Source organism: Balaenoptera musculus, chromosome 16 (assembly GCF_009873245.2).
Source record: "Balaenoptera musculus isolate JJ_BM4_2016_0621 chromosome 16, mBalMus1.pri.v3, whole genome shotgun sequence".
Lineage (NCBI taxonomy): Eukaryota > Metazoa > Chordata > Mammalia > Artiodactyla > Balaenopteridae > Balaenoptera > Balaenoptera musculus.
In genome coordinates this window covers 26674728-26689779 of record NC_045800.1, presented here as the reverse complement: position 1 = coordinate 26689779, position 15052 = coordinate 26674728, and the positions used below count along the sequence as shown (strand labels likewise).

The 15052-nt window shown below is 48.8% G+C and overlaps 1 protein-coding gene across 12 annotated transcripts in view; it reads left to right on the top strand.

The window, feature by feature from the left end:
- GBF1 (golgi brefeldin A resistant guanine nucleotide exchange factor 1) overlaps nucleotides 1-11393 on the top strand; it is a 123774-nt gene extending 112381 nt beyond the window's left edge. For 9 of the 12 annotated variants that reach the window (XM_036828154.1, XM_036828145.1, XM_036828151.1 and 6 more), the window contains 18 exons: nucleotides 87-180; nucleotides 551-727; nucleotides 1058-1122; nucleotides 1208-1331; nucleotides 1530-1601; nucleotides 1752-1846; nucleotides 2106-2259; nucleotides 5551-5776; nucleotides 6294-6454; nucleotides 6587-6833; nucleotides 6953-7158; nucleotides 8362-8512; nucleotides 8619-8749; nucleotides 8952-9053; nucleotides 9337-9450; nucleotides 9600-9780; nucleotides 9932-10060; nucleotides 10543-11393. In XM_036828154.1, coding sequence (XP_036684049.1) covers nucleotides 87-180; nucleotides 551-727; nucleotides 1058-1122; nucleotides 1208-1331; nucleotides 1530-1601; nucleotides 1752-1846; nucleotides 2106-2259; nucleotides 5551-5776; nucleotides 6294-6454; nucleotides 6587-6833; nucleotides 6953-7158; nucleotides 8362-8512; nucleotides 8619-8749; nucleotides 8952-9053; nucleotides 9337-9450; nucleotides 9600-9780; nucleotides 9932-10060; nucleotides 10543-10823 — 2710 coding nt within the window. In that variant the 3' untranslated portion in view covers nucleotides 10824-11393. The remainder of the gene's footprint in view (nucleotides 1-86; nucleotides 181-550; nucleotides 728-1057; nucleotides 1123-1207; nucleotides 1332-1529; nucleotides 1602-1751; nucleotides 1847-2105; nucleotides 2260-5550; nucleotides 5777-6293; nucleotides 6455-6586; nucleotides 6834-6952; nucleotides 7159-8361; nucleotides 8513-8618; nucleotides 8750-8951; nucleotides 9054-9336; nucleotides 9451-9599; nucleotides 9781-9931; nucleotides 10061-10542) is intronic. The other 3 variants (XM_036828153.1, XM_036828152.1, XM_036828147.1) reach the window with 1 other exon arrangement.
- The last annotated feature ends 3659 nt before the right edge of the window (nucleotides 11394-15052 follow it).

Below are 15052 nucleotides of genomic sequence, written 5' to 3'. Positions count from 1 at the left end.
AGGGAAGAATCCCAAGCAAGCCTCCTTGGGGACTTGGAAGGGCTGCCTGGCCTTTCAGTGACTGTATCTGGTATGTGACGTTACAGGAAGTGCGCCATGATCTCCGCCCACTATGGCCTCAGTGATGTGTTTGACAATCTCATCATCTCTCTATGCAAATTCACAGCTCTCAGCAGTGAGGTGAGCAGGGACAGGAACTGTGTACTTGGAGTTCCAAAGAAAGACCTCTCTTTTAGCCATAGACCTACCCTTATCTGTGGAGCTGGTTTCCATCAGCATATTCTCTCACTACCCCTGGACTACAGTAGAGCTTAGCCATTTCTGTCTGACACACCCTAGGATGAGAATAGCATTACCTCATATAATGGGGATGAGAGAGGAGATGCAATAGTGGAGAAGGCCTTAGCCAGGGTAGCCCTTCCCACCAGTATTATGGGGGATTGAAGCAGAACTAGCAGAAGGACCCTTAGGAACCATAGGTAGAGGCCAAAGAGAATCTCCTTTCAAGACATTTGCCAGGCCCTAAGCCTCGTCTCATCTTCCTTTCCAGTCCATTGAGAACCTGCCCACTGTGTTTGGAAGCAACCCTAAAGCCCACATTGCAGCCAAGACAGTATTCCATTTGGCCCATCGTCATGGTGACATCCTGCGGGAGGGCTGGAAGAATATCATGGAGGCCATGCTGCAGCTCTTCCGAGCCCAACTGCTGCCCAAGGCTATGGTGGAGGTAATTCTTGGTAGGAGACTAATCAATAATAACAAGGCAAGAGCTCCAAGATTAAGTACTGTCTGCATATAGAACTGGTTGAGAGTAGCACTGGGCCTGATGCATGCTGAAACTTACCAGGAACGCCTCAAATGTAAGACCACAGATCTTTGGCCATGGGGATAGCTGTAAAGGAAGGCTGGTAGAAGTCATTGCCAGTCATCAATTGGAGGGGCCCAGTCAATAGTGTAGGGCAGAGGGCAACAGGAAGAAAGCCAGAAAACTTTGCATGGCAGAGCAGGAAATGCAGAGGGCATGTGGAAAGAAATTATTCTTGACCTGATTTTCCAGGTAGAAGATTTTGTGGATCCCAATGGCAAGATCTCTCTACAACGGGAAGAGACACCATCAAACCGGTGAGGGGAAATCAGAGGCTGGAGACCTTGCAGAGGGAGGATTAGAACTCTGGAGCTCACTAGAGCTTGTACTCTTTTTCTACAGAGGAGAGTCGACAGTGCTGAGCTTCGTGAGCTGGCTGACACTAAGTGGTACTGAGCAGTCTAGCGTGCGGGGCCCATCCACTGAGAACCAAGAGGCCAAGAGAATGGCCTTGGACTGTATCAAGGTAACTGCCCCTGCCTACCCCTGGTGAACAAGCCTAGACCCTTCTCTACTATATAGACACTGTCCTATGAACTGAAGAATAGGGTCATCTAGGGTTTGTGACCAGAGCTGACTCCTTCTGCCCTCTCTCCCTGGCTTCTTGGGAACATTCTCTTCCCTCTAGTCCTTATCAGTAACCCCTCTCTTGTGCCCCCTCTAGCAATGTGACCCAGAAAAGATGATCACAGAAAGCAAATTCCTCCAGCTGGAGTCACTGCAGGAGCTCATGAAGGTACAGAGTGAAGAGGGAAGAGGGGTGAAAGGGCTGGCTGGGTCTGGGAGGGGAGACAGGGATAGTGGTGTATGCCTCAGTTTCTGTCAGGGGTGGGCCAGTGGCTGGCTTCTCCTCCATGCCTATTTTCCTGCTATTATTCTCCTCCAGGCTCTGGTCTCAGTGACACCAGATGAAGAGACCTATGATGAAGAGGATGCTGCTTTCTGCCTGGAGATGCTGCTGAGGATTGTGCTGGAGAACAGGTAGAAGGCAGTCTTTAGGCAGGCCTCATACTGGGCTTGTGCCAAAGGGATGGAAGCCTGGAGTAATCTTGCAGAGTGGGCTCTAGGGACAAGAAGTACATGAAGCTATAGGCAGTAGAGGAGAAGCTTGCTCATTATAGCTGCCTGCTTAGGGTATAATACCACTGAGCCCTGAAGGACCTAGCCTCAATCAGAAAAAGAGGCTTATTGCCCAGTGGCCTTTACAGCTGAGACTATCCTCATCCCTTATGTTTCTCAGGGACCGTGTGGGCTGTGTGTGGCAGACTGTTCGAGACCATCTATACCACCTATGTGTCCAGGCACAGGACTTCTGCTTCCTTGTGGAGCGGGCAGTGGTGGGGCTGCTGCGCCTAGCCATTCGGCTACTCCGGAGAGAAGAGATCAGTGGCCAGGTAAGCTGAGTGCAGCTGGGAGGGCAGGAAGGTATACAAGGGACTAAGGCCACAGTATCAGTTATGGATATGGCCTGAGACAGAGACTTCATTTAGTGCCCCATAGCATGAGCCCAGTAACCTACCACAGGGCTAGGGGAGTCTAACAGGGACATTGGGAGTGAATCTGGAATGGCCTCAGGCATGAAGCTAGTACTCAGCACCTCTGCTCAGTAGGGCTGGACGGCTGCTGCCTTGTGGCAGTCCCAGCCCCATACCTGATTTCCCGGCTCTCATGCTTAGGACCCTCCTGAGATCTCTTCACCCAATTTATAAAAGACAAACAGCATAGAAATGAGTTCAGGAAGGTCACAGGATATAAGATCAATACACAAACATTAATCACATTTCTTTATACTAACAATGAACATATAGAAAATGAAACCATTTACAAGTGCTCCAAATGAAATCAAATACTTAGCTATACACCTAACAAAACATGTATAGGATCTGTATGCTGAAAATTACAAATGCTAATGAAAGATATCAAAGAAGACCCAAATAAATGAAGAGGCATACCATATGCGTGGATTGGAAAACTCAACGTAGTGAAGATGTCATTCCTCCCTTAATTGATCTGTAAGTTTAATGCAACTCCTATGAAAATCCCAGCAAGGTTTTTTTGTAGACATAGACAAGCTTATTCTAAGATGGAAAAGCACAGGCCCTAGAATAGCTGAACATTTTGAGAAAAAACATGGAAGGAATCACTCCATCTGATATTAAGGCTTACTATACAGCTATAGTAATCAACACTGTGGTATTTTTGGAGGGACAGACACATGCATCGATGTAACAGGAGAACCCAGAAATAGACCCACACAAAGATGCCTAACTAATTTTTTGACAAAGGTGCAAAAACAATTCAGTGGAGGAAGGATAATCTTTTTAATTGCTGGAGCAATTGAAATCCATGGTGGGGGGGCGGGGGACAAATGAACCTTGACCTAAGCCTCATACCTTATAGAAAAATTAACTCAAAATGAATCATAGAATTAAATGTAAAATGTAAACCTATGCAACCTTAGAAAGAAAAATAGGAGGATATCTTTGGGAGCCAGGCAAAACGTTCTTAGACTTGACACCAAAAATACAATCCATAAAAGGAAAAACTGGTAGATTTCATCAATATTAAAAATTCTACTCTATGAGAGCCCAGTGTGAAAAGGAGGTAAAGACAAGGAGTGTAAGGAGTGTATGTTTACAAATCAAATATCTGAAAAAAGACTAATACCTAAAATATAAAAGAACTCAAAACATAACAGTAAAAAAAAAACACAGGCCAATTAGAAAATGGGTGAAAGATACAAAGAAGATATACAGATGGCAGATAAGCACATGAAGAAGCTTAAGTGATGTTCATCATCATTATCCAACAGGGAAATGCAAATTAAAACCACAATGAGATACCACTACACACCTGTCAGAATGGCTGAAGTGAAAAACAGTGATAATACCAAATGCAGACAAGGATGTGGGTCACTCATAAATTGCTGGTAGGAATGTAAAATGATAGAGCAGTTTCTTATAAAACTAAACATGCAGTTACAACACAATCCAGCAGTTGCACTCTTGGGCACTTATCCCAGAGAAATGAAAGTTTACTTTTATAAAAACCTATACATGAATGTTCACAGGATCTTTATTTGTAGTAGCCAAAAACTAGAATCAGCCCAGATGGTTTTCAACGTAAAGTGTAGTACATACATACCATGGAATACTCCTCAGCAATTAAAAGCAACAAACTATTGATACATGCAGCAACTTGCATGACTGTCCAAGGAATTATGCTAAGTGAAAAAAGCCAATCCCAAACGGTTATATACTATATCATTCCATTTATATGACATTTTTGAATTGACGACGTTTTAGAAGTTGTGGACAAATGGCGGGGGGCTAGGGATGGGGGCAAGAAAGAGGCAGGTGTGGTTATAAAAGTGCAACACAAGGGATCCTGTTGTGTTGGAACTATTCAGCATCTTGGCTAGTGATGGATACACAGACCTACACAAGTGCTTAAATTGTATAGAACTTAATACACGTATGAGTACAAGTAAAACTGGGGAAATCTGAATAAGATTAGTGAATTGTATCAATGTCAGTATCCTGGTTATGATATTATGCTGTAGTTTTGCATAATGTTACTGGTCTTTTTTTCAGTTTTTTAAAAATTAAACTTTTTTTTTTTTTAATTATTTAATTAATTATTTATTTATTTTATTTTTGGCTGTGTTGGGTCTTCGTTTCTGTGCGAGGGTTTTCTCTAGTTTCGGCAAGTGGGGGCCACTCTTCATCGCGGTGTGCGGGCCTCTCACTATCGCGGCCTCTCTTGTTGCGGAGCACAGGCTCCAGACGCGCAGGCTCAGTAGTTGGGGCTCACGGGCCTAGTTGCTCCGCGGCATGTGGGATCTTCCCGGACCAGGGCTCGAACCCGTGTCCCCTGCATTGGCAGGCAGATTCTCAACCATTGCGCCACCAGGGAAGCCCTAAAAATTAAACTTTTAAAATAGAGATAATTATAGATTCATATGCAGTCTATTTTATAATAAAGTATTGGATATCTCAGGTAATTTATTGAATACTGTACTGAAAGTGGCAAACAGAATGGTTGTCTGGGTACGGAATGGTTCTAAGTGCATCAGTTGTTTACCCTCATAATGGCATGGCTGACTGGGAGCTGTGGCTCCCTGCCACTGCCCAGCATCACAAGAGAGTATTGTGCTGCATATCAGTAGCCCTGGAAAAAATCAAAACTCTAAGTATGGTTTCTACTGAATGTGTATCACTTTTATACCATTGTGAAGTCAAAAAAAATCTAAGTTGAATTATCGTAAGTTGGGGGCTGTCTGTACACTTTGCCCACTTTACCCCAATGGTAGCATTGTGCAAAACTATAGTGTAGTATCAGCCAAGATACTGACATTGATACAATTCACTAATCTTATTCAGATTTCCCCAGTTTTACTTGTATTCATACGTGTATTAAGTTCTACACAATTCAAGCACTTGCGTAGGTTTGTGTATCCACCGCTAGCCAAGATGCTGAATAGTTCCAACACCACAGGATCCCTCATGTTGCCCTTTTATAACCACACCTGCCTCTTTCTTGCCCCTGGCCATCTGTCCACAGAGTACCCTAAATTGGGTCTTAGCCAAAACTATCCTCACTAGCCTAGGGAGGCTGGTGGGGAAGGAGGCTAGACAAGACGCGTGTGCTCACTTTCCACTTCCTGCTCCCATCTCCTGCCCTAGGTACTGCTCTCCCTGCGCATTTTGCTACTAATGAAGCCCAGCGTGTTGTCCCGAGTCAGTCACCAGGTAGCCTATGGGCTCCATGAACTCCTTAAGACTAACGCAGCCAACATCCACTCAAGTGATGACTGGGCCACCCTCTTCACGCTGCTGGAGTGCATTGGCTCAGGCGTAAAGCCTCCAGCTGCCCTGCAGGCCACAGCCAGGGCCGATGCACCTGATGCTGGTAAGCCCTTTCCCAGAGAGACCCACACTGGCAGATAAACAGTTATGGCCCCAGTGGTTGAGACAGGAAAACAAAACGCAGGTTGTTGTGTTCAGCAGATTAAATACCCCTGGCTTCTGCCATCTGCTTCCAGAGCTTCCTGTGCCTAACGGGCCTCTCCCCATTACCCACAGATTAAACAGCATAAAGGCAAGTAGGCAATGGAGAAGGCTATGAAGCCAGGCTTCCTACTGTCCTGAGGACTGTTTTCTCAGAAACTCTGTCCTCACTGCCACCTCCCTCCCCAACAGCTGCTACTAGATGCCATCAGGAGCCCAAATTAGCCTGCTGCCCCATTTGGTCAAGAGAGAAGCTCTCCAGGCCATCCTTCAGCCCTCTGGTGACAAGGCTGAAACTAATCCAGACCAAGAGAAAAGAGAGGCCAGGCTTCAGCACCTTTCTTCTGAGAGCTGAAACTATCCCTCATCCCAGCTTCCCCATCCCCACCCTGACTCTGCCCCTCTCCCTGCTGGCTCAGGGGCCCAATCAGATAGTGAACTCCCATCCTACCATCAAAATGATGTGAGCCTGGACCGAGGGTACACTTCTGACTCGGAGGTCTACACTGACCATGGCAGGCCTGGCAAGATTCACCGATCAGCCACAGATGCTGATGTGGTCAACAGCGGTTGGTTAGTGGTGAGTGAGCATACGGGCAGCGGGTGAGTCTTCCCCTCTTGGCCTGTGGGAAAGATTCCTGGCCCTCTGAGAGGGCAGCTAGGGGAAGATCAGGGTCAAGCCTGGATTCTCAGCTCCTCTGTACTTTTACAGGTGGGGAAGGATGACATCGATAACTCCAAGCCAGGGCCTGGGCCCAGCTGGCCAGGTCCTTCACCCCTGGTCAATCAGTACAGCCTAACAGTGGGGCTGGACCTCGGGCCACATGACACCAAGTCCCTGCTCAAGTGTGTGGAGTCCCTGTCCTTCATCGTGCGTGATGCTGCCCACATCACACCTGACAACTTTGAGCTCTGTGTCAAGACTCTCCGCATCTTTGTGGAGGCCAGTCTGAATGGCGGTGGGTCACCTGATGAAGGGGCAGTTGGGGAGTAGCCATGTGAATTACGGGGGAAAGGGAGGAGCAGGCCATCTGTACCCATGGATATGGAAATGTGACCTGGGTCTGGCCCTGCTCAGGGTGCAAGTCCCAGGAGAAACGTGGCAAGAGTCACAAGTATGACAGCAAAGGGAACCGCTTCAAGAAGAAATCCAAGGAAGGCTCCATGCTTCGGCGGCCTCGAACCTCCAGCCAACATGCCACTCGGGGTGGGCATAGTGATGACGATGAGGACGAAGGTGTGCCTGCCAGCTACCATACGGTGTCTTTACAGGTCAGTCAGGACGTAAGTATGGCACCCTTTACTTCCTCTCCTCTCCCGGTACCTGACATTGGGAGTCTTGGTGGGGCCAGGGACAGCCAGGGCAGAAAGGAAGGGCCTGTGTTCCAGCCAGGGCCTCAGCCAGCGTCCCCACAGTGCCCCCCTGTCCAGGACCGCCTGTAAGTCTTTGCTTGCTTCATTTTAAAATTAGTTTTTTTTTTGTGTTTTTTTTTGTTTTTTTTTTTTTTTTTTTTTTTTTTTTTTTTTTTTTTTTTGGCTGTGTTGGGTCTTCGTTTCTGTGCGAGGGCTTTCTCTAGTTGTGGCGAGTGGGGGCCACTCTTCATCGCGGTGCGTGGGCCTCTCACTATCGCGGCCTCTCTTGTTGCGGAGCACAGGCTCCAGACGCGCAGGCTCAGTAGTTGTGGCTCACGGGCCTAGTTGCTCCGCGGCATGTGGGATCTTCCCAGACCAGGGCTCGAACCCGTGTCCCCTGCACTGGCAGGCAGATTCTCAACCACTGCGCCACCAGGGAAGCCCTAAAATTAGTTTGTTTTTGAAATAAGTAATTCAAATGCACATAGCACAGAGTTCAAAAGGTACAAAAGGGTAAGCAGGTAAAAGTCCCATTCATTTCCCGTCCCCAGCTGCTAAGTTCCCCTTACCAGAGGCAATCACTGCCATCAGTTTCTTGTTTATCCTTCCAGAGTTATTCTGTTGTCTATTCAGGACATATAAAATTTATTTTATGACCAGACTTTACATCACTAAATAAATGGAGAATTAATTGTTTTAAATAGAATAACCTTAGAAAAATTACGAAAACAAAAAATTATTAAATCTGGCCAGACACTGTTGCCTATCAAAGCCTCTGAGCCTGAGGTTTGCTGTTTTTAAAATGAGATTAACAAGGTGAGGCTTTATCTGTCATCAGAAAGTGTGAAAAAGTACCTTTCTCACTGTGTAATTGTGTTATTAAATACTTAGTCCACACACCTCCTCAAGTCCCCGCTACTAGGAGTAATACCCATCTTTGGGAAACACTGATCAGGACTAGGACAAACAGCTCATAAAGTTGAGGAGAAGGGAGTGGTGAGAGGGGTGGAGTATGGTGTGATCGGTACTAGGGACTCCCTTGAGGACTCAGTCAGGGACAGTGGGAGTGGGCTGATGAGGAGGGGATCTACCAGACCTAACCCCATTCATGTCCTGCCCCTCCTGTGACCCCAGTTGCTAGACCTGATGCACACCCTACACACAAGGGCAGCCTCTATCTACAGCTCATGGGCGGAGGAGCAGCGCCACCTGGACACAGGAGGCCGGAAGATCGAAGCGGATTCACGCACCCTCTGGGCCCACTGTTGGTGCCCTTTACTTCAGGGTAAACCTTAGGGGAGCAGGCAGGGCAGGGGCAGAGGTGGAGCTGGCGCTTGGAAAGTACCAGGATCAGGATGCCCAAAGGATCCTGAGCCTGTTCTCATTCTCAGGCATTGCCTGCCTGTGCTGTGATGCCCGGCGCCAGGTGCGGATGCAGGCACTGACCTATCTGCAGCGAGCACTACTGGTACATGATCTGCAAAAGTTAGATGCCCTGGAATGGGAGTCCTGTTTTAACAAGGTAGGACTTCCCTCTGGTCTTAAGGTAAAGTGCAAATCCTAAAGACAAGGAGAGCCAAGCAGCTTGAAGAGCCCCTGATGTCAATCCTCAGCCTGTATCAGACCTTCCCTCCTGCTCTGTACCCATCCACCGCAGCCCAGGGTCAGGTGGACAAGGCTTCCACCTGACCCTGCTAGGGAGATGTTGGCTTCTTACCCACCAGGTGCTGTTTCCTCTACTGACCAAGCTCTTGGAAAACATCAGCCCTGCAGATGTGGGCGGGATGGAGGAGACCCGGATGAGGGCTTCCACCCTGCTCTCTAAGGTACTGCTCACCACCCTACACCCACCCACTCTCCCCACGCCTGCCTCTTCGCAAGCAGGGAAGCCAAGGCTGCTGGGAGGACCTAGAGATGTAATGTAGGTGCTTAGGACCCCCAGCTATGGAGACTCAGCAGGACCCAGGGACCTGGGAGGATTTTGGAATTCAGAGGAGTCTCTGATCCAGGATTCCCACACAAGATAGGGCAGGCTTGCCTCCCACCCTTGGAGAGGGGTGCAGAAGGCTCCTACCCTACTCTTGGCTGAAAGGGGCTGGGGGGCCATAGGTCTTCCTGCAGCACCTGTCTCCACTGCTGTCGCTCTCTACCTTTGCGGCCCTCTGGCTGACCATCCTGGATTTCATGGACAAGTACATGCACGCAGGCTCCAGTGACTTACTGGTACGTTCTGCCTCAGCCCAACTCCAGCTGCCTACTTCCTCTCCCATCTTCTGGGAAGACTTGCTGTTTCCCCCTTGGTGGCTGCCTTCTCCTTACCATAACCCCCCATGCCCTCTTTCCCATTCTCATGGCCCCACTGCCACCTGCAGTCAGAGGCCATCCCTGAGTCTCTGAAGAACATGCTCCTGGTGATGGACACAGCAGAGATTTTCCACAGTGCGGATGCCCGAGGAGGCAGCCCCTCAGCCCTCTGGGAGATCACCTGGGAGCGCATTGACTGTTTCCTGCCCCACCTACGAGATGAGCTCTTCAAGCAGACTGTCATCCAGGGTAGGGGGCTCCGACCAACTTCATCAAAGAGAGTCTGGAGCTAACAATTAGTTCTCTGTGCCCGGGGTGGGTGGGAAGTCTAGTGGGTAGCCAGGACTCTAGTTGAAAGAAAGCACCGAGAGCTGCCATCTGGATTCTCTACCCTCCCCAGACCCTGTGCCCATGGAGCCTCATGCCCCAAAACCTCTGGCCTCAGCCCACCTGACTCCTGCTGCTGGTGACACCAGGACACCTGGCCATCCACCTCCCCCAGAGATGCCCTCTGAGCTGGGGACCTGTGGTGAGTCCCTCTGAGCGAGTTTGCTGGATGTCAAACAGGAAGTCAAGGAGGCCCGGAGTACTTTGAGATTGCTGCTGAGCATGGGCTGTGAGCCAGGGGAAGGAAAGAACCAGAAGATCCTGTTCACCTGCTCTTCTTATGGGAAATAGCAGGGCCAGGTCAGCTATGATGAGCTAGCTGCCTGGGATTTTCAGGCTTCAGAAAAGGAGGCTGGATCAGGGACTTGGAATGAATATGCAGAGGTTGCCCTTCAGGAATTCCAATAAAGACCAGACCAAAAATTAACCTACTGGAGGTACAGCAAAGGAGATAAAGGGTAGATATAAGGTAGCTGGACACTGGAATAAGTTTTGAGCAGAGACTCTCAACTATGTAGACTGGGAGGAGTCATTTTGCTTACAGGAATGGGAGGAGCAGAAGTTTGGTAAACTAGCTGCAGAATGTGAGGGAGTCTGACTGCAGCCACCTTGCTTTCCCTCTAGACTTTGAGAAGCCCGAGGGCCCCCGACCTGCCAACAGCAGCTCCTCTGGATCACCAGTGGCATCCAGCCCCAGCAGGCTGAGCCCTACCCCGGATGGGCCTCCACCCCTGGCTCAGCCCCCACTGATCCTGCAGCCCTTGGCCTCCCCACTGCAGGTGGGCGTGCCCCCCATGACTCTGCCTATCATACTCAACCCCGCTCTCATCGAGGCCACCTCACCTGTGCCCCTCCTGGCCACACCCCGCCCCACAGACCCCCTGCCCACCTCTGAGGTCAACTAAGGCAGGCCCCTCAGCGATCAGGACTAGTACTTCCTACCAGGCTGTCCCTGGCCCACCTCTCAGCTGTCCCAGGGGCCGCAAATTCTTCAGTCCCAACCCAAGCTGCTATCACTGCTACTTGGATGGGGACCCGAAAAAGAACTTTTATAGCCCCTCCTGGGACCCACAGTCAGTCTGTGGGACCTTCCTCCTCTGCTCTCCATTCCTGGGAGTCCAACCTGAGAGCACACTCAGGTATCACCTGCAGCCTGGCAGCTCGGGGAGGCATCACTGTACCAACCCTGCAGTGCCCACCCTTGTGCTCCTCCTGCCCGTGGTCAGGCATCGAGAGCCAAGCCAACCACTCTGCACTTTGTTTCCCTCTCCCAACCCCACTCCCATCAGCCCTGGGCCACCTCCTCTAGTTCTTCCTCTTTTATTAATTAGTTGGTCAGTTTGGAGAGTTGATTGGCGCCATGGAGGGTGGGCAGGTGGGGCTGGACAGAGGGACTGTCCACAGGAGCATGTACATATGGAAAAACAGGACAACAATGGATTTTTTATGATGTAATAAATGTCTTAGTACCAACATCATTGCCTTTTCTTCTGGTTTCCTTCTTGAGCTTGTGGGTACCATGTTTTGGGATACCCAGGCCATCACATGAACAGAAATGAGACCGAGCCTACCAACAGTCTGGCCCACGTGGCCCCTGGTCACCAGCCAGCCAGACGCCAGGACGCAGTCAGGATTCCTTCACTGCTGCTGCCCCACCACCACCATCACAGCAGTGCCCCCTTAGCACCAGGGATGCGCTAGGGGGTTGGCAGTTGTCCTCTTCCCTAACTACTCCATCGGAGATAACCGTGACGGCCTAGGCTGGGATCAAAGGGAAGGTGAACCAGAGCTGAGCTGTAGGTATTCAGAAGTCTTCCCTCAGATGTGCCTCATAGTCCCAGGAGCACAGAGGAGCCCATGGGGCTTAAGGGGTGGGAGGCTATCTTGCCCATAGCTGTGATCATGTGTTTCTGGACACACGGCATTCATTTTGGCCCGGAACTGAGGAGGGAAAATTTCTTCCCATCCCACAGCCTCCATCCACCCCAGTCACTGCAGCATGATTAGAGAACCCCTCCCCTTCTTTCCCTTTGCGTCAGGGTAAGACAAGTGGGAGTGTGGATGGTGCAGGCAGTGTGGCCCCTACAGGGGTGAGGTACTGTGGGTGTGATGCAGAATACTATTAAGCTTTCCCAAGTGAAGCATCTCCATCATCTTGGCATCCTCCTTCACCATGGTCTCTTCCCCCCGGGGGAAGGGAGGGCAGAGAGTGGTACCTGCTGTACTACCAGCTGGCCTCCCTCATGGAGAGTTAGGGGCACTCACCTCTTCATTGAGCCTAGATATCTATGTAATCGTTCAGCACCTTGGGCTTCCCTTTGTTCAGCACAACCACGTGGATGTTGCTGGGTCTGGATGTCTGTAAGTGCCTCCCTCGGGTGCTTTGGAAATGGAAACAGCCTGATGTGGACCAATACTGACATGAGTCCTGTAGCTCTTACACTAGTTTCTCCCTCTTCCCTTCCTTCTGCAAGTAGTCCAGACCATGCCTGCTTTCCACACTAACTAGAAGCCTTGCCCCTGGGAAAATTAGGAGTAAGACTGCACTCCTCCTTTGCACATTTCTGTATGAGTGCAGAAAAGCCCGGAACTACAGTCAGGTTAACACTAGGGCCATTGGCTTCAGCTATAACATCTCTGTTCTCCCTCCTGAGCCCCACAGCTCTGCCTTCAGAAGCTTCTGTTTCCCTATGGGGGAAACAACATTGACTACTGTGTAGAAATCTGAAGGCCATCCTATGAACAAAGGAATATGAAAAGTCTGTATCCCTCGGTCTGCAAATATTAGGAAAGAAGCTGGAGTAATTGCAAACTGAACACTTCCCCGCTGGCAAGCAAAGAAAAATGTCGGAAGTCTCATTCTGTTATAGAAAGATCAACTGACACACACGTGACTTGTGTAGTTGACAGTGTTGTCTCTGTCAGGCAAGGGAAACTACAAGAAGAACTAATATTCAGGCCTTAATTCTGACCAACAAAGAATGGCTGATGATGTGGAAGTGACAAAACTTGTGGGAAAGTAATAGAATAATCTGAAGGGAAATGCTGGTCTTAATGATGTCGCCTATAAGAACTCTAGGATAGCAGGTTTCAAAAAGTCCAGAGGAAAGCTAGAGACTTTTAAGACCCTAACATGGAGAAGTGACATTGTTGGAACACCAATATATGTCAATATTAAGTGCACTGCTTATCCAACCTTGTAGAGGTATTTACTCCTCCTACAGATGAGGCAACAGGTTCAGAGAGGCCAAATTCCTGGGAAGTTAGGGAGCTGGGATTCAAACCCAGGTCTGTCTCACTCTAAATCCCATGGTCTTTCCTATGACACTTCCTCAGCTCAAAAGTTGTAGTGGTGGGGTGCAGTGGTTAAGAATCCGCCTGCCCATGCAGGGGACACAGGTCTGAGCCCTGGTCCTGGAAGATCCCACATGCTGCAGAGCAACTAAGCCCGTGAGCCACAACTACTGAGCCCATGAGCCACAACTACAGAGCCTGCGTGCTACAACTATTGAGCCCATGCACCACAATTACTGAAGCTACTGTGCATCTAGAGCCCGTGCTCCTCAAGAAGAGAAGCCACCGCAATGATAAGCCAGTGCACCGCAACGAAGAGTAGCCCCTACTCGCCGCAACTAGAGAAAGCCCGCGCGCAGCAGCAAAGACCCAACGCTGCCAAAAAAAAAGAATGCCCCAGGGCTCAGTGCTTGTCAACTTCTTTTCTCCACATTCAATCGTGGGGTGATGTCCACTGTCGAAACTTTAAATACCATCCATTACTCTGACTTTATGTACAACTACCCCTCATCTCTTCTAGGTTCTTATACCAATGCCCACTCCCCACCACCCATATCCCACACCCAACCCCTCAGCAAGTCTTGTTGCTTCTGTCTTTCAAATCTATCTAGAATGTGACTACTTCTCCCACCCTCACCTACTACCACCCAAGTCTAAGCCACCATCTATTGGACTACTGGTCTCCCTCCTTCATTCTAGTCCCATACTCTCTACCCTTTACTCTCCACACAGCAGCCAAATGGATACTTTTAACACATGTCATATCATTTTCACTCCACTGCCCAAAACCCTCAAATGGATTTCCATCTCATTCAGCATAAAATCCAAAGTTCTTACTTTTTCTCACCTACCTATCTAACCTTCTTGCTGGTCCTCAAATATACCAAACGCATTTGTATCAGACCTTTACACTACTGGTGCGTCCGCCTGGAATGCTCTTCCCTCAGATATCCACATAACTCACCCCCTCACTTTTTTCAAGTCACTGTTCAAATGTTACCTCATCAGAGGAGACTTCCTGACTGCTACACAGAAAACACTTGTCACTCTCTATACTCTTACTACTTTATTTTTCTCTGTAGCACTTACCACCAACTGACATATGATACAACCATTTGATTTTTGTCTTCAAATAGGGACACTGATTTCTAGAATAGGCCCTCCCTATTTATTGGTGAATGAATGGAGTGAATTTATGGTGCCTCTCTTCTGGGCCAGCAGTAGTGCTAGGCCTGGGTACAGAAACAGAGATAATCATTAGGTTGGAAGTTAGTGAAACAAACAATGAAGAGGTTTCTTAAGTCCAGATAGATGAGGCTATAGCAACTAACAATAAACTTTGAGTCAGTTAAAATCTCCAGGCCAACACTGGGAATTGTTGGAGCTGACTGATGAGTACATGGGGATTCATTATACTATTTTCTCCACTATATATGTTTGAAACTTTCTATGATAAAGGTTTTTCTTTTTTTAAATCTCCAGATAAACTACAGCTTCCCTGGTGGCGCAGTGGTTAAGAATCCACCTGCCAGTTCAGGGGACATGGGTTCAAGCCCTGGTCCGGGAAGATCCCACATGCCACGGAACAACTAAGCCCATGCGCCACAACTACTGAGCCTGTGCTCTACAGCCTGCAAGCCACAACTACTGAAGCCTGTGCACCTAGAGCTCATGCTCCACAAGAGAAGCCACTGCAATGAGAAGCCTGCGCACTGCAACGAAGAGTAGCCCCTGCTCGCTGCAAATAGAGAAAGGCTGCGTGCAGCAACGAAGACCCAATGCAGCCAAAAATAAACAAACAAATAAATAAATAAATAGAAATTACAGCTCAGAATCTTAT